The 26,424-nt window shown below is 39.6% G+C and overlaps 2 protein-coding genes across 3 annotated transcripts; one reads left to right on the top strand and one right to left on the bottom strand.

The window, feature by feature from the left end:
• Positions 1-192: 192 nt before the first annotated feature.
• On the top strand, positions 193-14,554 carry unc93b1 (unc-93 homolog B1, TLR signaling regulator). The gene is made up of 13 exons (XM_085410731.1): positions 193-388; positions 2,767-2,883; positions 3,039-3,180; positions 3,288-3,441; positions 3,525-3,686; positions 5,144-5,273; positions 5,368-5,464; positions 7,059-7,183; positions 8,439-8,621; positions 8,791-9,064; positions 9,148-9,269; positions 9,358-9,480; positions 12,151-14,554. Exons 2-13 carry the CDS (start codon positions 2,767-2,769, stop codon positions 12,394-12,396), a joined length of 1,875 nt encoding a protein of 624 aa, XP_085266857.1. The 5' UTR covers positions 193-388; the 3' UTR covers positions 12,397-14,554.
• A 1,651-nt stretch (positions 14,555-16,205) lies between these two features.
• On the bottom strand, positions 16,206-24,835 carry LOC146668739 (beta-crystallin A1-like). 2 transcript variants are annotated; one of them, XR_014912003.1, is made up of 7 exons: positions 24,715-24,835; positions 24,408-24,484; positions 24,198-24,316; positions 19,448-19,589; positions 19,084-19,226; positions 16,639-16,841; positions 16,206-16,484 (listed from the first exon to the last, which is right to left on the bottom strand). XR_014912003.1 is itself a non-coding variant. In XM_085408746.1 (6 exons), the coding sequence occupies exons 2-6, from the start codon at positions 24,480-24,482 to the stop codon at positions 16,694-16,696; spliced, it is 627 nt and encodes a 208-aa protein (XP_085264872.1). In that variant the 5' UTR covers positions 24,483-24,484; positions 24,715-24,835; the 3' UTR covers positions 16,206-16,693. The 2 variants fall into 2 exon arrangements, 1 of the variants encoding a protein (XP_085264872.1); XM_085408746.1 differs by having other exon boundaries at positions 16,206-16,841.
• Positions 24,836-26,424: the final 1,589 nt, after the last annotated feature.

The raw sequence follows: 26,424 nt of genomic DNA, 5'->3' as shown, positions 1-26,424 counted from the left end.
CTTCAACTCGTGGGGACGAACATTTTGTCCCTCATAAGTCCTCACAAAGACGTCTAAACATGTATACACACACACACACACACACACACACACACACACACACACACACACACACACACACACACACACACACACACACACATACACATAGAGCGTGAAGGGGGCGTGTTTCCTAAAAGCGCGTCTGTGGCTTTAAGAGAAGCAGGCACAAGTGAGGAAGTGAAGATAGCTAACTTTCGTTTCCTCCACGAAACTTTTTATTTATACTGCACCTAATATAAGAAAGGAGAAGTAACGACAACAGGGTCTGAAAGGGACACAGGGGCGGGGATGTCCGTGTGTCTCTGTCCCCGTCTTCATTCTGCTTCAGCCCCGCTCCACTGACACGGTAAGTGAATTTCAGGGTAGATGGCAAAACACGGTGGTGATTGTTTTATGAACGTGGGTTTGACTGATAACTTTGAAACGCTGAAACGTCAACAAGACCCGGATGCAAACTGTCATGAAAGTAATAACAAGGGTCATAATATGACGCTGTCAAAGAAATCTGAAATAAGGGGTTAAACGCAGTTACACCATCCCGCACGGCTTTAACTTTCATAGTTTCCATACTGGGAAGGAAAAGAGAAGTCAGGCAAACAAAAGGCTTGTGAATGAGGCTGGTTTGTTAAGACAGACACGCTTTTCTATCGATAAAGGTGTTTTGATGGATCACATCTGCTTTTATAAAAATGCAGTTTATAAATCTGGTCATAAAAAGTCATAAAAGAAACAAAAGACACTTCAGTAATTATTACAGGAGAAGGGGGAGTCCATGAACTGTGAATGGTAACCTATAATAGTAAGAATAATATTAATTATGCAAAGGAATGTGATGTAAATACAATTTAAAAGAAACAAAGGAACACTTCTTGTATCCTATGCAAGTTCATTTTCTCTTGTTGGGGGTTTGAATCACCAAGTATGGTACTCACCACTGATTCGGCAGGTTTTTAATTCAAAAACAGAAAACTTTATCACTTAACAACTTAAACACAGGGACTGAGCGAGGCCACAAAGTGATTGCATGTATTTAAACTTCTGTTACTGACTTGTTGGCCTTTAATATGTGAAACATATGTCAAATGTATCCCTCATGAATGACATCAAGTTATTTTGAGCTACAAACAACATTCCTGTCACAATGTAGAAGCTGCTGTCAAAGCGACTTTTTTATATCCTTTATTTATTCGGTTGAAAAGCCTCACTGAAAGGAAACATGTTCTTTTAAAAAGTGATCTGGCCAAGAGGGCAGCAGAAACTGCAACAATTTAACATAACAGTTGTATAAAGAGAGTTCAATAAAACAGGACTTTAATCCTCACTGTACATGCACAATTAAATTATGGGTACTCCACACGAACTATGCAGGAGGATATAAATAGTAAGAGTAAACAGCAGAGATGTACAGTCCAGAGGAATCTATACAAAACAACAAAAAAGCACAGTGGCCAAAAAGACCGAGTTGGTTATGATGTAGGTACAATAATGCAGACTCATAAAGATACTTGCAAAACAGGCCATTTCTTAATTTCATATATAACCTCTGTGTGAATCCTGTTCACCAAAGTCTGCCAACATACGTAAAGACATTAGACATCAAAACACATTGGAAACATTGGAAATCAGTTGTTGGCACAACACCAGAACTGGTTCAAAAGGTCCAGCATAGAACAGTGGACGGCTTTACAAGCGGAAAAAATGCAGTGATGTCATAAATGTCACCAGCTTTTTATAAAATGCACTGCAGCTTGTGGTGATTCCAGTATTATTACAGAGGCATACAAATGTAAGAAGAGTTGCAAGTTTTAGTTAGTTTTAGTTGTTTAGAAACGCTGCAGTCGTTTAGCTCCAAAAACACATGTGAAGGTTTTGGACTTTTGTAGCTGCACCGTGATCGGCACGCGTAATAAACGTGCAGCTCACGGTGCACGGGAAGGTCAACCTGCCATACTGCTCTGGACACACAACTGAAACTGAATTTCTTTAAACAACAGCACACACTGTTCGTCTTTTTTATGTTTCATTAAATGTGAATATTTTGTTGGACTTTTACGTATAATAATTTCACTTGAAATAAAAACTTGGATAAAATAAGTTAAACAGTCGCATGTTAAAGTACTCATTCAGCTAGTTTTTAAAATAAATGAAAATATCATATCCTGATGTGAATGTGAGTAGTCCCTTATCTGAACATATCCTCTATATAACTGCCACCCCCTATTCTATGATTTCTTAATATTTGTATTAAAATAGCTTTTCAAGCTTTAAAACGTTTTGGCACGTTGTGTTGAGAAACAATTAAGAGGAAGTATGGCTTCTGTAATGCTGCTTCTGTATGCATTTTTGTGAATTTTAACACAATCTCACTTTATAACGTGTTCAGTTTTAAAGCTATAAATACATGTGCTAAAATTAGCCAGTTATGTTTTGTCTCAGAGTACTCAAAACAAAAATAAATGAACAAAATACTTAAAAATAAATCTGAAAATGCATCTAAAGTGATTTGGAGTCAGGTGTGTTTGATACAACATTATAGTAATTACACTAATGATATTTACGTCTGCAGTTAATTTGATTCTGAAAACTTTAAGCATCTATAATTAGAGTTTCGTTCATGTGCAGCAGCTTGAAAACCACGGTGGCTGCAGGTGGCTGATTGGTTTCGATGATGGCAGAAGGTGCAGTGAAGTATTAATATAGCGTGCTGCTTCTTCTGGTCACCAGATGGAGGCAACTGGCGATGAAGCTTTGATCCCTCATGATGATCAGTTTGTTGTGCCTCCAAATGGCAACGTGAACGAAATGCTCAATGTGGACCACGAAGACAACGTGCAGGGCCAGGTGAGCTCAGCTGATTTCAGAGAACCTTCATAAATCCAGCTTCTCTGGTTATCAGTTTTGGTGTACTACGGATCAGAACAATCCGATTTTAATTTGATAAACACGTCTCTGCCTCTGCTTAAGTGTTGCATAACTTTTTGTCCTTCTTTCTTTAGATGGAGGAGTTTTTGGGCCCACAGGCAGATTACAACGAGGAGGAGGAGGAGAAGAAATACTATCGAAGGAAGAGGCTGGGAATCATCAAGAATGTTGTTGCAGCCAGTATTGGAGCCATGATTGTGTACAGTGTGTACATGGGTGAGTTTCCCTGAAGATGGGGTGCTGAAACTGGCAAACAGGCACACACAGACAGGGTATCTTGAATACTCGTGAACATTTACTGTACCTGTACATGTGTGCAACAGGCCTCCTGCAGATGCAGTTGATCCTCCACTATGATACGACCTACCGTGAGGTAAAGTACAGCAACCTCGGCCTGCAGGACATCGACCAGAAGATGCTGATGGGGATTAATGTCACACCGATCATAGGCCTCCTGTACACGCCTCTCCTCATCAGGTAGCAACATAAACCCAAGTTTTAAAACATGTCTTTATATAAATGTTCCTGCTCTTCCTTTAAACACCCTGTCTCACATCCAGGTTTCTAGGTACCAAGTGGATGATGTTCCTGGCTTCGGGGATCTACGCTCTCTTCGTCTCTACAAATTATTGGGAGCGTTACTACACCCTCGTTCCATCGGCTGTGGCCATCGGTGTGGCCATTGTGCCCCTGTGGGCCTCCTTGGGAAATTATATCACACGGTGAGAAAGAAGAAGTAGAAGTTTGGGTGGGTGGAAGTGCTTCCTTAACCCTTGCTGCGTCTTAAGATTTATAGAAATAAAAAACAAACAAACAAAAAATCCCCTAAAACTATAGTAACCTTTCAGAATATTCTATTCCAGTGAAGGAAGTAGAAAGCGGCTGTTCCTCTTGCCTCATTCATTCTTTTAAAAGCGAGCCAATCACGGGCCGATCAGGTAAAACAAACTAGCAGAAAGAGCAAGAAAGTCTCCATGGGAGGCACAATACAGTGGTGTAGTGGGCTTTGTCAGCAGACTTTTAGATGAGAGAGGACGGTTGAAATCTTGAAAAAACAAACAAACAATACCTTATAAAAAGGCTTTAGTGCGGCTCTTCAGTTCATCCTCTGTGAGAAACACGCCGTTTCAGCTCCTCTCTCTAGTCTCTATCCCAGCTTTTGTCTGAGTTGCTCATGAGCAGAAGGTTTGAACAGCAAATGGAGGCCTCTGTGGTCACAGCCAGATCCATGTGCCACAGTGACATCAAACAGCCAAGACTACAGTAAAAGTGTTTAGAGCAGTCTGAAGCCCTAAACACTTTTGGCTCACAGGAATTGTTTGTTTATATGCAGACATCATTACTTGAAACTACGTGTTTATCATGAGTAGCTACAGGATTTAACAGAGCGACAGAAGAAGATCTCAAGTGTAGGCAGTAGTAGAGCTCTGTAAAGAACATTTTGCTATTGTAGCTCTTCAAGCAAAAATGGGACTCCTGGAGTTTTAGAGCCTGGCACAATTTTCCTAGTAGCTAATCGAGCAATGCTCCATATTTCTGCTAGATGTAAGGTCTAATGTTTACATGTTTCATGTGGATGATAAGAGCTGCTGCTTTATGAAGACACTGAATACCTGTCCCTACTTCACGTGTCCCTCCGGCACAACAAAGCTCTCAGAAAGCATCATCGAGTGAGCATTATTTAAAATGTCTTTTCATCAACAGATGTAACAAAACCTTGTATCAGTTTAATCAACGGCAGACTGAAAGAACAATTTACCAGGCTCTTTGTTGTATTTCCTTTGAGCCGTGCTGCGCTGACTACAAGCTGAGATCTTTTTTTCTGTCACCGCCTGTTCAGTTTGTATTGATCTTTCTTTTTATTATAAATGCTGCTGGCAGAATACTTTTTTTTTTAATGCTCTGATGTGTTTTTGCCTTTTATGAAGTCGCTAAATCCTAAAAGAGGAAATGTGAATGTAAAGCTTGTTCTCGAGTTCTTTACACCTCCTGAATATAGAGCATTTATAGGGCAAAGCGTAGTTGTTAGTGTGAAACAGAGACAGCCTATGTGGTTTTGATCAATTTAAACACTTCATACACAGAGACAAGGGGCTCGTGTGATTAATTGAAGATAAGTACAAAATAAATGCCTCTAAATTTGTTTTCTAACACCATAAACACTCTCATATATGCGCAGGATGGCACAGCAGTACTATGAATGCGTCAACTATAAGGAGGAGCACGTGCAGGAGCAGAAGAAGCTCCCAAAGGGAGCGTGCCACAGCTATATCATCGTCTTCCAGTCGGTCTTTAACATCATTTTCAATGTGAGTCTTTCAGCTTTCCCTCATTAATGATGTTATTAATATCATACTGTTTGCTGGACAAATGGGCAAACCTTTTTCTTTTCTTCTGCGTCAGCTGAGTTTTGTCTTCGCCGAGTTCCCCATGGCCTTCGTCCTCAACAGCGTTTACCTCCATGATAACTCCCACGTCCTCGCCCAAGTGAAACACTGCGGTAAAGAAACTTGCCTCCTCACTTCCAGTAGCGACTCAGTACAGATACACCATAATAAGCTCGGGACAATAAAAGTTAAATTTACTTCCATGTTAATATTAAGAGGAAGAGTATGGGAAATAGGAATGTTTATCAACTTTTCAACTAAATCCATCATCATTCCAAAAAAGAAAAAAACAATCTATCCTGTTAATTGTGAGGCTGTCATTTAAAACCAGTTAATTAATGTAACTTTTTCTATTTATAACAAATTATATTTTAGAGATTTTAACTCCCATCCCTGCTTTTTATTTTGTAAAAACACACGAGGAAGTCCATCAGTCTTCCCGTCTTACTCTTTATTAGTTCCCCTAGTGCCTTATGGAGTGTTTGGAGGATTCAGAGTAATCATAGACAAACACTTTGTTGCCCGAGTGTTGATATTGACTAGGCAGAACGTAATTATTAAAAAAAAAAAGAAAAGAAAAAGCTGACACAGCCACTTTGTTACCTGGTTTAATCCAAGTACTAAAAGTAAAATTAGCAAGAGGCTTGTAAAAGAGCCACACACTTCTCTCAGAGACCAAACCACAGCCAAACCTGGAGGCTCGTTATCTCACCAGGTGCTGGAAACAGGTTGAAATATCCACATATTGTTCTGTGTCTGCTGGATTTGTGAATTTCAAAAAGCAATAAAATGTCAATTTGTATTTTCAACTTTCAGCGCAAATTTGAAATCTGATGTTCAGTACTCAATCTTATCTACAAAGACTGCTAGTGATGTAATGATTCAGCCTAATTATTCCACATGTCAATGATCCCTGCACTGCCAGTGCAGAAAAAAAAAACTGGATAGAAAAACACATCATGGGTTGGTCTCCCCAGAGCCTGAACCTCAACATTATTAAAGCAGTGGGGATCATGTTGACAGAGAAATGAACAAAAGGCAGAAACAGCCAAAGTAGAGCTTTGAATGTCCTTTAAAAAGCCCACAAGCTAGAACTGTTCAAGCTGTTTTTGCTGGTTCAATAAATTGCTGCATGCCTCTAAGATTTTTGCACAGTACTTTCAGTACTAGTTAAGCACCATGATCACAGCTGCTTTTTTAAAATCAGCAGTGCAAAACTAAACAGGTGGTAAAAAATAAAAATAGTTGGTAACATTGGTATTATTCAAAATGAAACTTAAAGAGAAACATCACCAACTGACAGGCTGTGTCACAGTTTCCCCATTCAGATGTTTTCATTAAGTGGAAGTAGGTTTACTGGCTAAAAAACACACATTTTAACAGTAGGAGGAAACAGACCTGAGGTAGAGGATCACATGACTGTAGCCGACCTCTTCGATTTACATCACAACTGCATAAAGAACTTTGTTTTCTTCAGTCTGCAGCTCTGTTAGGTTTTATTAAATCAGCATTCCTATCTGCCTTTCATCCACTCAGAGACTTTTAAAGCATTTTTGTAATTTTATAAAGTACGGCTGCAATAAAAGTCTGTAAAGTACAGTTTGTTGCTTAAATGTACAGACAGACACTTTAACAGTCTGTAGGATTAACACAGGCTGTTTGGCTGACATCAGTTATTTTCTAATTTCTTTCCTGTCCCTAAACCAGGTGCTAAAGTCACCGGATTGATCCCCGGCTTCAACAACACCGTGCTGAAAAAACTGCCAAGCTCCATGCTGCTCATCCAAGTGGAGAGCGTGCTCATGGGCTTCGCCTTCCTCTCGATGATCATTGTAAGTTCTCTTCCTACACAGGCACATAAACACGTAGACTCGAGGTCATTCAGTTTGTTTAGGTGTTTGTTTTCTAATTATCTAGACAGGCTTTGTATAATCTGTGTCGCTGTTTCCTGTTGTGACGTTCTTGCAAAACAACAATAAAACATCAGCATTAATAAGTAGTCACTAGACAAGCATATAAAACCAAAACAAAGAGCAAATTACTGAGAGAAAATTGAATTGGGTACCCAAAAATGCTCTGATGGAATTAACACCGAGCTGAAACGGTAATCTTATTCTTATAAATCCCCGTGTACATCACTTTCTCATTAAAAGATAAATGTAAAAATGCTCTGAGGAAACCATTTCAGATGGAATTACATGTGATAAAAGACTTGCAAAGTTTTCTTAAGAATGTTTGGATTTACAGAGAAGAGAAATTAATCCTTAGATAATATCAAATCTTTATAAATAAAGGAAAAAATTAAGCCTTTTTCAAACCTGTATTGATGTCTAAAATATGGCATGTTGTGTGCAGCTGAGAACCTCTCTCACAGTTAGCATGTGTAACCCACAAGAAGCTATAAATATTCAATAAACAAGACGTTCAGATTGATGTTATAAAAGAAATCACAGGAGAGCTACTGTAAAGCTAAAGCTGCAAACTATAAAGCGTAAACAGAGAAGCAGCAGAGCGCCGCAACTCCAGGCATCCCCAAAGATAAGGTCTGTGGTGGTCTTGTAACAGAGTTGATTACGACATTCATTAGCTGTAATTTATGTGCTTGAAAGTTCTATATTAGTTGTTTTACAGTATTCTATTATTGTTAGGCTCACATTATACCATGTAGGGTGATCCAATCAGACGTTTTATAACCGTTCTTGTGGCTACTTGCAAGATATGAACAAAGCACTGGAAAACACCTCAGACCTCTGGTATTTAAAGTCAGTGAATTGGGATTCTTGCTGGGAAGCTAGCATCCATTTGGCTTACAATTTGTTCGAGGAATTGCTGGAAACGATGAAAGTGATGAGACTGTAAACTAAAACAAGCTAATAGATGCTAAAACACTTTTTCACTGGCTTTAGTCTGTACCAACTGGGTACCAGCTGCTAGTTTAAGAGCTAATGTTGCTCTCAGGCATCTGTTGTGTTTGTTCTATTCTTAGACATTTTTTAAAACCTCACCATGGGACAAAAACAAACTGAAGCACAAGCTCCATTGAAAATTATTCTGAATAAAGTGATCTCTGTTTGCTGCTACTCACAGTTCCTCGGGCTGTGTGGGGCCGCCTACCGCCCAACAGAAGAGATCGACCTTCGCAGTATAGGCTGGGGAAACATCTTTCAGCTGCCTTTCAAACACCTGAGGGACTACCGCCTGCGGCTGCTCTGCCCCTTCTTCATCTACAGTGGATTCGAGACACTGTTTGCCATCTCTGGATTCACCCTGGTACTAAACTCATGCAGATTGTCTGTACAGTAGTTTAAGTTTGTTAAAGAGAAACGGAAATACAGATGTAAAGATGTAGGATTTAAGGATGTCATGAGAGAAAGCAGAGTTGTGAATCAGGTCATAAAATGTTGAAAGAATGTGTCTCCCCCCCCTTCTTTCTCAACAGTCTTACGGTGTATGTGCTTTGGGTCTAAATAAACTGTGGCTTCTCATCGTCGTCTACGGCCTCTCCGCCTCCATCTTTTCCTCCCTTAGCCTTTCCCTCTTACGGCTTCCACGCTGGGTGTGTCTCATCAGTGGTGCTTTTGTGCATGGAGTGCTTGTGGTGGTTCTCATGGCATTTTCTCCAGAGCCGAAATGCCTCAAGTATGAGGGCCCTCTACTAGTGATCTCTGCGCTATGGGGACTCGGCACCGCCCTGAACAAGACAGGCGTCAGCAGTGAGTATCATCCATGGTCTCTATGTTTGCATGTCTATGACAGCTATGACACGTGACAACATGAGTTCCTCTGTGTGTTCCAGCCCTACTCGGAATGCTGTACGCTGAAGAAAAGGAACGCCTGGACTTTGTCTACACCATCTATCACTGGTGGCAGGCAATCGCCATCTTTATAGTATACCTTTGGTATGGTCTTCCTATGAGGGTATGTGACTCGGTGTTTATGTCGTTAGTTTTTCCCTCCATTTTTTTGTTCCTAGTCTAACCTATTTTTTTCTTCACTTTCCTTTAAGGCAAAACTTTCCATACTACTAGTCACTTTGTTGCTGGCTTGCTGTTGCTATTGGGTGATGGAGCGTCGCCTGGCCAAGAGAGTGCCATTCAGACTGCCTCGCATCCCTCGGCCACGACACAAGGTAACTAGTCAGTCCATCGAGGATCAATACATGAATCTGGTCTTTGTAATGAGCCCTTTTCAAACATGATCTCTGCATGTTTTCAGGAAAATCAAAGTTGTTTTGTCACGTTCCACACAGCAGGAGAGTTTGTCCGACATGTTTTCTCTCCGAAAAAAAAAAAACCTGATTAGAGCATGCAGGGCGCTGGGGACATGATAAACTCAGTGGGAACCTTGAGAGGTTTCTTTGCGCACACAGTGTGTTATAGTCTTTACCTGAAGTATAAGGTGACACAAGGTGTAACATGAATAGTGGGCACTAGAAAACTTTAAGTCAGAACTAATGGACAGGCCTCTCCTCTGCTATAAATCATTATACGTCAACAAGTTATATAATTAAAGAAGGAAAAAGGGGAATAAAATAAGGAGGAAGCTAGACTTCAGGGTCTCCAAGGTTTGACCCCTGGACCTCTGCTCCAACACCGCCACCAAAACCATGAAAAAAGAAAAAAGAAATCGGAGCTCTGTGTTAAAAACATAAAAACATTGAAGACTATAAACTAATTAGGCTCTGCTGCTACTCACAAACACAGGAAAACAGTTTAGAACATGGCAGAGAACCCCTACCAAGCTTCCACATTCTTACAGGCAAAATTACTCAAACATAACAAGACAGAGAAGTTACCCTAGGTTACCCTAGGTCACGTTTTGAATTTTACTGAGCTCATCCCGAAAACACAGATCACAGTGGCCAGTAAGGAGTGGTTTAGTAGTGCTGGATTGAAGTGCAGTTTCATTAATGAGCAGAATGCTGATCAGCTGCTGCACTCAGGTGTGGCATGCTTTTCTCATTTCTCTAATTTCATCTCCTCTGTCCTCCATCCGCCTCCTCGTCCCCTTGAAATCGGTCTCAGTACATCACGCTGGAGGATGCCTCAATTCCTAAAATCCACCTGAAGGGCAGAGGCTATAATTGAAGATGCACACGTGAAGTGTTTTCACTGTCAATTTATAAAACAGGCACCGGCACGCAGCTGGAATATGCAAACCATGGCCACAGGGGCACTCTTTAAAACCTTGTATTCATATGTTGTTTCAGTCATTTAATTTCACCAGACTCTCTGCTTGTCATAGATTCTGTGTGCGTGGTTAAAAGATAATTCAAAATCTTGTCACATTGTGCCATGTTATCAATTTAATTAAAAGTGTCCCTAAATATGAAACGTTCTGAGCACTGTTAAACCTCACGTAATAAAATACAGCTGTAGCAATTTATTATGCAGCTGTGACCAACTTCATGTTTAATTCACATCTAATTGACTGTAAACTGAAGCTACGCAGCGAGGATCTCATTTTGCTACCTGACTCCAACTTCTCATGTTCCTTCGTCATCTCATCAACATGAGTGGAGTCGAGTATGTCGACTTTTCTGTGGACATATTATAGTGGCTTTAAGATATATTAGTTTAGATTTAAGATATACTTAGATATTATACATAAATCAGAATAAAAATATTCTGATTGATCTGAATTTTTGGTTTTGCAATAAGGCAGCAGGCAAAAAATAGTCTGTTTAAAGAAGATTAAATACAGTGTTGTTTATCAACTACACCACAAACTGAGCAGTGACGCATTTTCTGCACAAGCTGTCATCATTTCTTTAGATTTCAACAACAATCAGAGTCTTTCTGTGATATGGAACTGAACATATCATAAAGGTCTCTGTGGGCCTTTGGGAGGTGGCTGTGTTTGTAAGCAGACAATACAGGCAATTAGTGCATGTTACCGTATTTGACAGACATCCATGCATATTCCTGTATTTCTGATCATCTGACAAAAATGAAACCCTAATTAAGAGGCAGCTGATTATTTTTCTTATGCTCTGGCTGAAATTACTTTGGGGCATGCCAAAAACTCCCCCATGCAGTCTGTAAAAACTTTTTCTTTGAAGAGGAATGAGTAGATATAAGCTCATTATTTTTCCCTTTTTTTCCTTCATTTTCTTTTGTAGAAAAAAAACTCACACCAAAGGCAAATTAGTTTTTCAAACATAGTTTACAGTTATCTGCAAATGTATGAGCAGTATTACCCATGAAGGTGTCCTAATATTACATGTCTATCAAGTCCGTGCCACTATTTAAACATGTGCGAAGTCACTGAATACACATGGTTGTTGTTATATTTGTATTATATTCTATGCATGGATTTTGCTGTGTATAACAGTGACCTATCAGAAACAAGTATTTGCACACAGAAAATCCTTGAGATGGCATTTTTGTGGATTCAGTCTGATTTATTTTGCTGACTCCTTCTCTGTTGATTTTAGATTTTAGCCTTTCACGCAAAAATATAAAAAGGCGCTTCAATCAAGCTTTGAAGGATCTTATTTGTTTTACATTAAAGTAAATGGAAGTTTTATTTTGAGGTTTCTGAGTGATGGCAGACCAAAAGAAGTAGATAGAACAGGCTGTTGAGAGATTGTCTGCTTACATAAGCGTTTTATATAAGTAGACTATAGCGTTTTGTTATGTGGTTAGATTAGAATTGCTAAAAACTGATTTGTCCTTCTTCTGGAAGAAGGTAATCCAAGGATCAGTGCATTTTATTGTGAAAAATGCTACTGCATACTAAGCTAGAAACGGGTTTTGACATCAGAGCAACTAATTCAACTAATTTTTTTTGTCCTCAGGTCAAAGGTTACCGCTACCTGGAAGAGGACAACTCCGATGAGTCCGACTCGGAGAGGAGCGAGGAGGACGACAGAGAAGATGAGAGGGAGGAAGACGACTGTGATGTAGTGCAAAATTTGGACGGGGAGGAAAGGGACCAAGAGGGTTGGTATCAGGGAGCTAACTCACCCAGAGCCAGGAGAAGAGGAGCCGAGGGCCGTGGACAGGACGACGCCCGTGTGAACGAGAGGGACGGAGAGATATGAGAAGAGGAGAGGAAGAGTTAAAATAGCACTGGACGCTCTTTTATTCATTAATATTTCTGTAAATTTTTGTTTTTCAGTGGAAAATATAAAAATTAAGAAAAAGCCCCGATAGTTTATAGTTTTCTAACTTTGAAGGAAAGCTATAGGTAACTGCTTAAGTGAAATTACAATCATCAATAAGAAAAGTACACCAGCTTTAACGGCTATATTGTTATAACACATCAGCATATTCTGGATAAAACCAAAAAATTGAATCCTTTTTCTTTCTATGTAGACTGGCTAACCAAATGATAAGTGCAGAGAGCATTTCACTTGCTTTTGTGCTTCTTCTTCATGAGAATTTGTTGTTTATTATTGAAAAAAAATCTGCATAGAAAGAGTTGAAAGCAAGCGACAAAATGAAGGAATTGATTTTCTGAGTTTAATCACAAGGTGAAGCGTGTTTTGATAGAAAAACAAGCCTGCCTCTTGTAAGCAACATAAAAAAGCCCCATATTTGTTGTTTTAATTCCTTATAATTTCAGTATTTCATTTAATAGTGTTTGCACATTAGTCAGAGAATCTGGAATCACACAAGGCATTGTCAGAAGCTGTCTGCTGTGAGATGCAGAAGATGAGCTTGAATATATGTTTGATGAAGTGCAGCATTCAGCATGTGCGTAGTTCAGTCTTTTCTGACTAATCCCAGTAAGGTATAGATTTTAGAAATCTAAAATAATATTCAGAAACAAACAAACTGAAAGGACTACAGCCACACGAGCTATATGCTAACATTAGCATGTAGCCCTGCAACATTACTTGCTCCATCTTGGTTTGTAGCAGGTGATACGGTGGGCATTCCAGACACTAGTTGCACAGTGCATGTTAAAGCTGAGAGTACATTAGCATTGTGTCTGTGAACTCTGCTCTGCTAATAATTGCTAGAAGTTGCTGATTAGCCGAAGACGATGCTAAGTCCAGATGAGGTTCATGCACTCTAAAATAAAGTGCTACAAATGCAAACCCACTAATTCCATTCTCAAAGGGACATTAGATGAAGAAACACTCATACATAACTTAGTGTTTTGTACATGTCAAAACAGTAAAGGGCCAAATATGCTTTTTGAACCTGCATATACATACAGTATCATTTCAATATAGTATCAAAGGGTCTAACATAGAAACCTCTTTGCTCATGCAGTAACTGCTTTTCTGTGCTGAATGATTATTTCTAATGACGGCTAAACTCCCAAAGATGTTAAAGTGTAGGCTATTTAAAAGATGGATGTGAGTGCCTTGAAGACATCCTTTGTTAGTGGAGTCCCCTTTAGAGCCCTGAACTCAATATTATAATCATAGGCATTATCATGTTTTTATGTTTTCTGAAAAAAAAAGAAAAAAAGAAATCGTGATGTAACAAGCAAGAGGTAGATCTGACAAAGAAACACTATGGTCGTAAAGTAGGGACTTGACACAATGTCTCCATACCCTAAAGCTTACTCAGTCTATTTTAGTTTAAGTATTTTTAAAAACGGATCATCATGCTTGAAAGTGTTTGCTGTGGTCACAAATGGAGTGAGCATTACAGTCAATTTCTTTCAAATGTTAATATATTGGACAATACTTTGGAGCCAGAGGAGTCACCCTCTGCTGGCCATAAGAAAGAATACGAGTTTAAGGCACTGCGGTTCCTCTGGACTGGAAACTTACGTCTAAGTTAAACTGTTATTCAATCTATGGCTGGTTTGCCGTCATGGCATGCAGAAACACTTGCTGTAACTTCACCATCATAAATTTCACCTGCATCAAGTCAGCTATTTGCCTTGTAAACGTGAGGGAATTCTGCACATCACTGTGCAGCCTTTGCTGTGTATATATACCAAAACTTCTTCTTACTGTGCCTCTTTTACTTAAATGTCTTTTGTTTTACTCTGTTTTTATGTTTTCCGAGGTAACTTTAGATTTACTGGACAGCACTCTGTATTCCCTAACTGCAAGCCTAGGTGTTTTCATGCAGAAACACCTAGGCTTGCACCTTACTATCTATCTATCTATCTATCTATCTATCTATCTATCTATCTATCTATCTATCTATCTATCTATCTATCTATCTATCTATCTATCTATCTATCTATCTATCTATCTATCTATCTATCTATCTATCTATCTATCTATCTATCTATCTATCTATCTATCTATCTATCTATCTATCTATCTATCTATCTATCTATCTATCTATCTATCTATCTATCTATCTATCTATCTATCTATCTATCTATCTATCTATCTATCTATCTATCTATCTATCTATCTATCTATCTATCTATCTATCTATCTATCTATCTATCTATCTATCTATCTATCTATCTATCTATCTATCTATCTATAGTAAGGTTGGATGTACTTGAACCACAGCAGCTCTATTCATCAAGGTACAGATTTCTATTTTAACCAACTGTAGGAGGAAGGAATGTAATCAACATCCTACGGTGGATGTATAACATTTAATTCAACTTTATATGGTATTGCAAGTGTTTTAGAGGGCTTAGCTGCATTATCGCCGTGCTGATGTTGTTCAGTTTATGTAATTTCTGACCCTGAGAATGTATTTTGTGCTTTTCTCCAGTATAAACATGCAGTTTTAAGTAAAAAGATGTGCTGAATCAAACTATTGTTGACTGTGATGTTTACGTCTGACAAGTGGGTGGTGTGTTGTCAAAGTCACTGACTTTATATTAAGGTAGTGGTGACAGCTAGTCATTGCCATGGAAACCTGAAAATGTAACCAGAGTGTAACCAGTACAAGGAACAGCAAGACTGAAGTAAATTGGCTTGCAATTATTGTCACACAGCATATTTTTTTTTTATAAATAATAGGCTACTTCAGTGCCACACGAGGTATTTATCACTTGTCAGTCTGTTCACAGTTCACAAAATCACTGCTCCTCCTACAGTATTGGGCAGAATTGAATCAAACCTAAACACAATTGTCATCTTAAGTTTATTTGTTGACTGGGCACTAGTATCACTACTCATCCTAGAGTATTTGTCTGGATTATAATGTTCATATAAGTGTTTGTATGTGCCTCTGTACCATCTATACACAAATCTTGTAATTAGGTTTATTTATGGCAAAATTATGTCTTGAGTTAGGTTAGGAGTGTTCATGAACCTGGGCCATAACATACGATTCTTCATATTGAACTCCAAATATAAAATAATAATAAAAAATATTAAAAATACAAAATGATGCAATAGCTTGAAATCTCACTGCCACACATGCCGTGTAACACTTTTATCCTGTTATTTTGTGATGATATTGAGCTTAGTGTTTGTGATCATGGAGGGACTGGTTCCATTAGCTGACTCCCACATGAGGGAGGTGTGGTTGGGGCCTTTCTGGCGCTTCTATTGTAACAACAGTAATATGACAAATATGGCTGTTTGTGGACCTCTTTGACTTCTCAGTGGATTGGATTTTTTTTTTGTTTGTGCATGAGTGAAAACAAATAAGAAATCGTACCACTTTCTTTCTGTACTTCACACGTTACAATAACCTGTGAATTTTAGTGGCCCTTGATCTGGATGAGCTACTGCGCCACGAGGTACACTTGGTACACTTTGTAGGCGTGCACACACGTAGAGCTGATTCTTCAGCTCAGGTACGACTGACACCTTAATAGTTTTGCACAGTCTAGTATGCGATCAAGTCATTATTATTCACTGACTTTTGTTACTGTCCTGTCACCTCGCTCACTTTGGAGATCAGCTGATTCGACACCGAACACTGTCTTGCATTCACACACAACACAGGAATAACATCACACATTCTCACTCTGATCTTTATTTTACATGTACCAAAAGAAAACCGTAGCTGGCATAGTGGTAGCAGTGGAGCAGGTAGTCCAGGGGTTGAATCCACCGCCCGGCTGGGTCCCTTCTGCATGGAGTGTGCATGTTTTCCCTGTGCCTATGAGGTTTTCTTCAGGTTCTCTGGTTTGTACCGTGATCCAAAGACATATTTGTGAAGTTAGCTGAATGTTTGTCTTTCTGTGTACCCAGCCTCTTGTCGCATGTAAGCTGGGATAGGCTCCAACCGTCCCGTGAGCCTGTATTGTGTAAACGGATGGATGGAAAACTACACACTTCATTTTTGAGAGCAACAAATACACGTGCTGGAATAAAGAGGTAGCTGCTACATCACTAATGGTTTGTGTCACAGAACTGTAGGTTAATGATTTGGGCCCCTAAATTTGAACACACAGGTGTTAGCCAGAGCCCAGGTTGTTCTGCTGCTGCTGTCCTGATCTGCCGCCTCTCAGTGCCTGATGCGTCTGATGGACTGGATCTTTGGAGTCTGACAGTGAGAGCCCCAGTTCCTCCAGTGCTGGTAATCTCCGCTGTGCCTCTCACACTCCATGATGTACTGCTGGCCTCTGTAGCCGGGGTACTCATAGCACACAAAGCTGTGGAAACGCAGAGGCAGGAGGAGGAGATTCATTAAGAACAGTCACTATGTGGATGACTAAATGAATGCAAACATATCTTTGATATTACTGCACAACTATATGATTTTAGTGATTAGTCAACAAATCTGTGACAGGCACATAACCGTATGCCAATTTTATTTGAGGGCTTGTTTTGGTGAAAAATCGTCGTAAATAACAAATGTGTCATGACGAATTCAGTGGAAATGTGTAAACAAAAATATGTCATGTTAGCTGCTCTTTGAGGCTGTGACACTCATAATAAATAACACCAAAGTCCGGCAGTTGATATGACAGGACACACCAGAAATGTGAGAGGTTGTCACATCGGCACACGAGCCGCTACCCTGATAAGCAGACCGTGTAGACCCTTCATATTTTAGCATGCTCATTAAAATGTTTTTTTATTTTGCAGACATTCAGTCATAAAGAAAAGAGCAGAGGCCAGGCTGAAGAGGATAATAAAAAGATATTGCACTTCACCCCAGGGGAAACATGGACATCTAGAAAAGACTGAATGTCACGCTACAGGCTGAGATATTTCCCAGTTGGCCAAAGCAGTTGCCTGATTCACACGACCGTCTCTGTTAACTGTGTTAAAAATAACTGTGTCATCCTTTTAAAGCTGCTAAAAAACACAAAATAAAGATGAAAGTAGCTCTCTGAACCTTTCTATACGTCACATGCCATACATACACGTGACAGCGCAAATGTTTGACACAATCAGACCAGATGCTAGAGAGTTTATCACCTGCCCGTCGCGGTTAGGGATATTTTTGTGTTCAGAAAGTTTTACTTCCCCCGTTTTGTTAGTTCTTCCACATTTGTAATGATCTGCCCCGCCCACATTAGCATCATCTGTGTTTACCTAGTCGAACCTGCTTCTCATCAGCTAATTACTCACTTCTGCGCACTCAGACTTTGCAGCGTTCTGCAGCTAGTATTTCTCACTTTTTCTTCTTTGTTTTTGCCCGTTTGTTGCTTTGTTGACTGACTTCCGGCTACTGTACGATCTAAGCTTGGATTATATATTTACTCTACAGTCTCCTCTCTTCTGAGTTGTTGCACTGTTAACTCCCTAATACACTGCACAGAGTGTGCATCGGCGAGCATCTTCACCTAAACATCACTGACAGCACTGCTGACGCAAAGCATCTCCTGCTCTGCGATCCACGTTTCAAAAAGATAACTTGGAACAGAGCCTCAGTTTTATTCTCTCAACCTTTTGTTGAAGCTCATGTGTGAAATGTAGAGCACTAAGCGTGTATTTTAAAATAAAAATATGTCTCCTGGAAGGGAATAAAGTCTTGCTCGGAATGTTGACAGTGAAGCCCTTTTTCACACATGCATTTAAGACATATTTGCAATTGGGGCTTATTTTAAAGTAATGTCAATTCAACATGATGTGACACAACACGATCATGAATTTATTAGCTACAATTGTAATAGTGCTGTAGTTCATGATCTCAGATGTAACTGTGATCTACTCTATCAAAAGAAAACTTTGTTTTTTAAATTACACAGAAAAGTTGAAGGACAGAAGCTTTGGTCACATAGCTGACCACCTTAAATCACTGAAACAACCTATTAAAACAAAATATTCTTTTTAAAAAAAATCCGAGGTAAAAACACTTGGTCTTTGTAAGACCTGCAGCCTCCTCTCTCTCCTCTCCGGTGCATTTTAGTAACTGACACAATTTTCAGTACTGACATCTCAGATCATTTCTAGGTCACAGTCAGAAGGTGGAGACGAGACGAGGAGGCACAAATTAAAGATATAATGTACAGTCAGGCCCATTTGAGAGTTTAGCAGATAATCTGGTGACATGGTGGATCATGTGACCTACCTCCTGCATACCTCAAAACTTCCTCATCAAAACAAATTGAGCCTTTCGAGTTGAGAGAAAATACCACACAAGAAAAGTCATGTAAGAAAGAACGACTCTAGACGTTTCAGGAGTGTGAAAGTGACTTGAGCATGTAAATCAGGGTGTGTCTTTAGTCTCAGTTCTTAATGGATTTTGTTCTCCTCTATCTATGCAGCTGCTTTCAAATCAGTTTTATTTACTCCCCAAAGTATTTTATATTGTAATGGAAACATTATGAAGAGATGCCCAATGATCCCCAATGTGCAAGCACTTGGAGAGCAAGCATCTTTGAAGCCACTCATGTTGGCTTTTACTTAAACTTGAAGAATTAAGGAGGAACGTGTCTAACTTACGCGCCACACTGCACATGCATGGAGCCCACCTCGGGCATGAACCAGCCCATGGCCTCCAGGGAGGGGTAGTCGTCACACAGCTCGGTGCAACGCCCCATGAAGTTTTCCCTCTCAAAGATCATCATACGGCTGCTGTGGTGAGACTTTGGAAATAGAGAAAAAGAAACAGACTAATGTTAGCGCAGAGGGAGCACAGATTTAGCTGTGAGCTGTCTGATTTCTATTTTTGAGCTGTCTCAGTCACCCGCTGTGTGGCTCACTGCACCTTCTGTCACTCACTATCATCATCTCTCTCACTCCCGCTTATTTTGTACCCTTTCATTTTTGTATCCCCCAACCCTTTCCTCCCTCTGCTGCTACTCACAGCACAGTAGATGGGGCGGAATGACATGAAGCGTTCAGTGTGGTAGGATAGAGAGCCGCTGTAGGCTTCCCAGTTGGGGTACTCGCCCCTCTCCAGGATGAACTGCTGGCCTTGGAAATCATGGTGCTCAAAACCCACCCAGCTGGAAAAAAGAGTGGCAGAGGTAAAAATATCAGAGCAAAAATGGTAATCAGCACAGTTTGAAATCAGTCTGAACATAAATCAGACAAGTGACATCAGACAGGATGAGAGGGCCTGCTCGTCAGCCTCATGAGTGCTGATGCATCATGTCGTAAGCTGTGAGTGTCCTATTTTGGATTTTTTTTTCTGTTTTTTTGCACACACGCAAAATTAAAAACAGAATTCTCGAACTCATATTTACAACCAACAGGTCAGCCATCATCTTATGTAACTTTCCCACAATGAGTTATCAGCCATTAACAAGACTTAATGTGGAGCAAGAATGCGTTAATACGTACTAATTCAGAGAGATCTGAATGTTTGATATGTTTGAACTTCAAAAACACCAGGGATAAAATTGTTGTGCAGTCCCACATGTCATCCTATTCCTACAAGACAAAGGACCAAAAAGTGAAAAACAATCCTGAAAGTGTTTTTTCCCCACCAAATGATGTCTGAGAAAGAAAAAGTTGTGAATAAAAGACTGCCTGTCTTGAGTCTGACTAACATACATTTTTTAAAGACAATGGAGAGAACGTAACACAATGCACTGCAACTTCTGTTTTTTTTATTGACCAAACAGCTGTCAGTGTTTTTTCCTACCTGCTCTGAAATGGGATTTTGTACCCAAATCAATACTTCATAAAAAATGTATCAACAAACTAAAAGAAGTTTCAGCTCAACTTTTCCCCCCAGTGTTCAGATAATGTTGTGTAAATGTATCTGAAAGAATGTATATCAACACAGATAAAAGGGGAAGTAATCAAGCTACAATGTTTGATGGTATTTTTACTCTCCTGTAGTTCATTTTAAATAGTCTAAAAATTTGGATCACTACTCTACAATCTTCTTCTTTCAGCTATTCCTTTTAGAGGATGCTAGGGACAGCGGATCATCTGCCTCCGTCTCCCCCTGAACCTAGCATCCTCTTCTGTTACACCGACCCCATATGTCCTCCTTCAATACATCTACAAACTTTCTCTGTGGTCTTCCTCGTTTCTCCTGCCTGGCAGTTCCATTTTTAACATCCTTTGTCCAGTATATCCTCTAGCCCTCCTCTGCACATGCCAACATGGCCTCAGCCTTGGCTCTCTACATCCTCGGTTATATTCATTTCAGATCCTGTCCCTCCTGGTCACTCCCAACAAAAATCTAAGCATCTTCAGCTCTGCCGCCTCCAGCTCAGGCAGATAAAGTTCTTTTCTGTGCTTACTGCACCACTGCAACACAATGTTTTTAAAAAGTATCTATTTGTAATTAAATTAGTCTTAGATAAAAATTGCAACCAAAATACTGAGGAGTATTTTTGATAGAAACACTTAAGTGAACTTTACTTGACCCTCCCCAGGCCAACCGAGAGAGTTTTTTGAGGCGCTGTCACATTGCCCATTTTTCAATAGTCTGTGCCTTTTGATAAAAGTGACCAACGGGGACTATTGTGCATGTGACTTGAATTAATAGAATCATTTTCTGATTGGTCGACATGGTAAATTTTCCATCAATAGGAAAGGGTTTCTTTGTTTTTGTTCGCAAGCAGAGAGTGCTTCTGGGTGCTTTCCTTAGAAAACGCAGTTTTAGTGTTTCTTCCTGCAGTAAACATAGTGATAGTATTCAGGAAAAAACATTGCGTATATTTTTTTTTATCATGACTCTGGTTTTACGTGGCCTATCAACGCAATTTAAAAACTGGTATATAGTTTTAAGTCCCCACTTTTGTTCCCACAAAATAGTAACACATTTGCACAGAGGAAGGGAGTACAAATAGCTGACACTGCGCTGTTAGTGAAAAGCAGAGCTCACCATCTTTTACTTTTCAGTGTGTTTTTCCACTGATAAGATAGAACTGGCGAAAGCAGCATGTGTTTGGAGAATCACTACTCTGGCAGGCTTTACACACCATGACTAAGGCCTGGGCGGTTACGTATGAAGATACAAGCAGCAACGATTTGGTCCTAAGTGCGTCAGACACAAGTTTGCTCTTACACTCAGCGTTAAGAATAAATACATGCATAAATGTCCCAGAGCGTTACATCTAGTGCTCTGCTCCTAAATTAAGAGAAGTCCAAAGACTTTCTGATCCTGTGAGACATCACCAGCAGACAGCTGCATTATTTACAGAGGAAGGGACTACACTTTCCTTTAGGAATCACAACTTGAGCCTCACAGTTCAAGTTGTGAGTCTGATAAAACTTTCTGACACATTTCTGACACTGATAAAACTGACACATTTCTATACATTTTAGGAACAAATATGTGGGTCACATTAAAGTCCTTAAGAATATATGATCAAAATGAGCTTCTTGTTATGTTTTACATAAACACAAACAAATCTGCAAATGACGGAAATGTCACACACGTTCATGCTCAACCAAGAACATAATATTTGAATCCACGAGTCAGGATGGTGAGGGCTACTGATTACTCCTGGGCTGGCTGAGTTTAAACCTAAGATAAATGTATCATGACAGTGTAAAACTATTTAAACCTGTAAAGTGTCCTTTAAAGTGGAAAATGAAAAGTGGAGCAGTCCTTTTAATGATAAAACAGCAGGAGCTACTGATTGAATGTGTGGCTCTGCTCAGTTTTTCAGAACTTTACAGCAAAGTTTAGCCCAGTATTCAACAACATGTTGCAAATGTACATTTGTGCTTAACTATCAAGATTTTCTTTTGCAATAAAGGCTTTAAAAACACCTGTTAGCAGTTAGCTAGTGAACTAAAAAGTCAGAAAGTGAGAGCTAGGTAAGACGAAAAACAGCTACAAGGAATTTGAAAGATTTGAAATACATCACTCTTTTCTCCAGATGGAGGGGGAAAAAGTTATTAATCACAATTATAAGTGAACAGTTCACCCAAAAATCAAATGAAGTCTTAAAAAAAAGCCCAAAATATCCACAAACCTTGTTGTGAACAGTTTTCTTGTCTGTCCACTTCCACCGCTAACCTCACAGCGCAGAAGAAAGAGTCTCTAACCTGACAGTGTGAAAGGAGGGTGTCCCCCTTCAGCTGTGTTAATGTTAGCTAGCTGCACCCACTCTTGGCTGGTGAATGAAAGAAATATGTCCTACATAAAATCTTTCAGAACAAAATTGCTTGTGGCTTTTGTTTTGTTTGTGTTTGGGTCATGATTTCTGGAAGGGCCCATTGCTCCTGTCCGGAGAACAGTCCAGTGCATTTTCTGGAGCTTTGGACAAAGCAAGCAACTCATTTCATTATAATTAAAAGAAAAATCATGTACATACACACGGAGCATCACAGGCAAGAGGATAATTTTAAAATGTAATTCAGATTTTTGTCTCTTAAATAGACGATTCCTTTACAACTTCTGTACTTGGTTATTTAATGGTTTATGATGGTTGGGTAGTCAGCACGTTCATCTATTTGTTGCTGAAAATTAGCACGATATTTTGATACCAAAAGGAGTAGAAATATAAACTCACATAAATAGAAATACTCTGCTCAAGTACTTCAAAGCAGGTACTCAACTTACTTCTCACCACGGATAACTCCAAACTCTACAACAGGGATGTCAAACTTGTTTTACATACACTTTGATCTGAAGTGGGCCGGACTAGTGAAGGACACTGAACTAAATATTTAATCCCTGAGATGAACTAATGTAGAATTAAAGAAATAAAATTGCAATTCCAACAGTACGTCTCAGTTTTTCCATAATCAATGTGTAAAATTACTGTAAAAGTTCTGGTAGCTCATTAACTAGACTGCCCCATATTTATAAAACATAAAGTTTTTATTAATTCACACTTTTAATGAAGTTTTACAGTAGATAATAGTTTATTGCCTGTTAATTCACTACTTTGTAGTACGAAGGACAACAGAGGAGGTCTTTATGAATAGAAGAAGTTGTAAAACCTATGAAAATACAGTAAAAAGTTTAAAATCTGCACAGTCCTTCACAAAGCTGTCCAGTGGACTCGTCCTTGCTGGGTTGATTAGGGCCCCCAGGGCTTATGTTTGACATCCCTGCTCTAAAATATCTAAACTCATTAAGAAATTGAAATATCTGAGTAGCACAAAGTGTTTCCAGTCCAGTAAAGCTTCACGAAAGGTTATTATAACAGCACTGGTAGTACATAATGGATATCATTTTTTAAAGCTACTCTAAACAGATAGTTCTTTCTAAAAGCATCATCTTTATCTGAGAGATCCTGACACTGACCTTCACATACAAGCAATTAAAAAAAGGTGCACAGCAAGCTATAAAAATAAAACCACTCATGTGGCCTTAAAGAATAAATGATGAGGAATGTATAACAGCCTTTAAAGCCAGAAATGGTGAAAGCAATTTGAATGTCTTTAAAATAAAAGACTCCTTTTCACCCCCCATTACTGCCTTGGTGTGTGAACCCTTCATGTAGGATGCAGTGGCCTTCGTGGTGGCATGTTTGGTAGTGGGTGCCTCATTCTCTACCCTTGTATCACAGAGACACAATTACATAAACACACACACACACACACACACACACACACACACACACACACACACACACACACACACACACAGTCAGCTGTCCACAGAGACTTGCAGGCGTACAGGCTGTGTGACTCACGCTCCACTCTCCACTCGGATGGAGCGGATGTTGTCCATACCACAGTTGTGGATGTTGCAGCACTCAGAAGTGAACTCCAGACACTTGCCCTGGAAATGCTCCTGCTCAAACACAGTCACCTGCGCACGGGGGGAGACACGGAGAATGGGTGAAGCTGGGCATGTTTACACTTTACATTTATGAGTGCAAATAAAAAGTGTGTGAATTCACCTTAAAGAAAGGAGCAGTGTCCATTCTAGGGAACATCATAGGTGAGGTCATGTGGGCTCTAACGACTCTATTCATTTCTAGAGTAAAGAGAGATAAAGAGCATGAATGAGAATATGTACAGGCATTAAAATGCAGCATGTCTGGAGTAGTTTTTAAAATCACAGCAACAGTTTCTGTTTGAGATTTATTTCTGTATAAATTTAACCTCCACCTTCTCATATCTGCAATAGGACCAATCAGGCCCGTTTAATCAATTAAACCACCCCGTGGGAAAGTTTTGAAGCAGGAAATTTCCGGGTCATCTTACCTGGATGCGCTGCTGACACTCCTCACAATCTAAATGCCGTTTGCATAGACTTTGGTCTGAACCTGGAGGTTCTTTTTTATACTGGCGTTCACGCGGGATGCTCATGCTCGTTAGTGTGCGCGTGCGCCCTTCTTTTCCAATGACGTGAAAGCGGTGAGTGTTTGAAGTAGGACAGGAACATGACCGATGTCTTCCGGCTAAATTCTTCAAAATTAAAGTACAACACTAGCTCTTTATACTCTTAGAATATATATATATATATATATATATATATATAATCTTCTATCAGCTTGTCACAGAGAAGCTAACTTGCCGACATATTCAATTACATTTTTAAGTCCTCAAGTTAGTGTTGTTTTTATTCCTGCTTGTTTATTCTGATTCAAACAAATTTACAACTTACTGAATCACTTTCACAGCATCAGCAGCAAGCATTCTGAAGTCATAAGCTTTAAGTTCTGAGATTAGTAAATTTTGCTTACAGAAGATAAATAAAATAATCACTTCGCAAATATTGAGTGTATTTTGTATATTAATCATATCGACGCCTAATATGTGGAGCCCCCTCAACATTTATTTTGAAGGTAGCTTGAGGAAAACATCCGGTAAGTGTGGGAAAATTGCCGCAGGTGAGAAAATGATCGCTCCTGGCGTCGTGCGTAAAAACGGTTTGTGCACGCGCAACTGCGAATTTACGCACGGGCTCATTGCTCGCGTTCCATGTCCCCCACACGCCCACCCCCTTACCTCCCTCTCTCTTTCTCTCTCTCTCTCTTTGTAACCCTATGGGGCCTGTCGACTCAGCAGATCATATAGAGCGCAGTCACAGAGATGCGGGCGATGAATGCGTGGCTGTTTTTAGTCTATTCGTATAGGTCAGCAGTGCCATCGTATAGAGCAACAATGGCCGGGGCTATAGGCAGAGAATGAGGAGGATTTGGAGAGTCATCCGGGGAGTCTGTTTAAATGGTGGCTTCCAAAAGTGGAGGAAATTGGGACCGAATAATTAAATTCAATACGTTATTGATAACTGTTAATTAATAATGCATGTTATATAGATTCTATAAAAGAAAGCGTAAAAGTTGTGAAAAAATACAAGGAAAGTGGTTTTGACATCACTGCGAGCCTTTGACAGATCATTTTGACCCTTCAGTTGTTTTAAACCTCCTTCGGTCAGCCCCTTGCTGCTTGACATTTCATCAACAGAGCCTCAAATTCTCCTTAACATGTTTAACATCACACAGGCAAACACACACAAAACACACACATGAAAAGGCAGTGGCTAAGTGGCTAAGTCACGACTCCCAGCTTTTATCCTGCTGTGCTCTAAAAAAATGTACTCACACTGTGTGGATTTGTCCAGAAGAAACTTGTCTTGGACAAAGTGCTTCGATCTGCTGTTTTACATGAAAGACATGAATGAGGCTGGACAGAGGTTTCATTTGGGTGTCGGAGGGAGAAAGCATTAAGCAGATCTTTGGGGGAAAAAACCCATGAAATCTGATAGTTGTTACTGTTAGCAGAAGGGGTTTTACAAAAGTATCACATTAAATATTTAATAGTCGTATTTTCAGAGGCTCAAAACTAATTGGACAAAAATATTTTAAATGTAATTATTCTTTTTAATTAAATGTCAGGCAGTCAGCGACTACCTGACATTTAAAACCCATCTAGATCACAAAATTTTGCGTGTCCTCCAGTGAGATGCTC

The sequence above is a fragment of the Rhamphochromis longiceps genome, linkage group LG6 (assembly GCF_057381845.1).
Source record: "Rhamphochromis longiceps isolate RC_006_pf linkage group LG6, R_longiceps_female_GT1.1, whole genome shotgun sequence".
In the NCBI taxonomy this organism is placed as follows: Eukaryota; Metazoa; Chordata; class Actinopteri; order Cichliformes; family Cichlidae; genus Rhamphochromis; species Rhamphochromis longiceps.
Note: the sequence above shows the minus strand (reverse complement) of the source record. Positions and strands in the feature narration are given on the sequence as shown.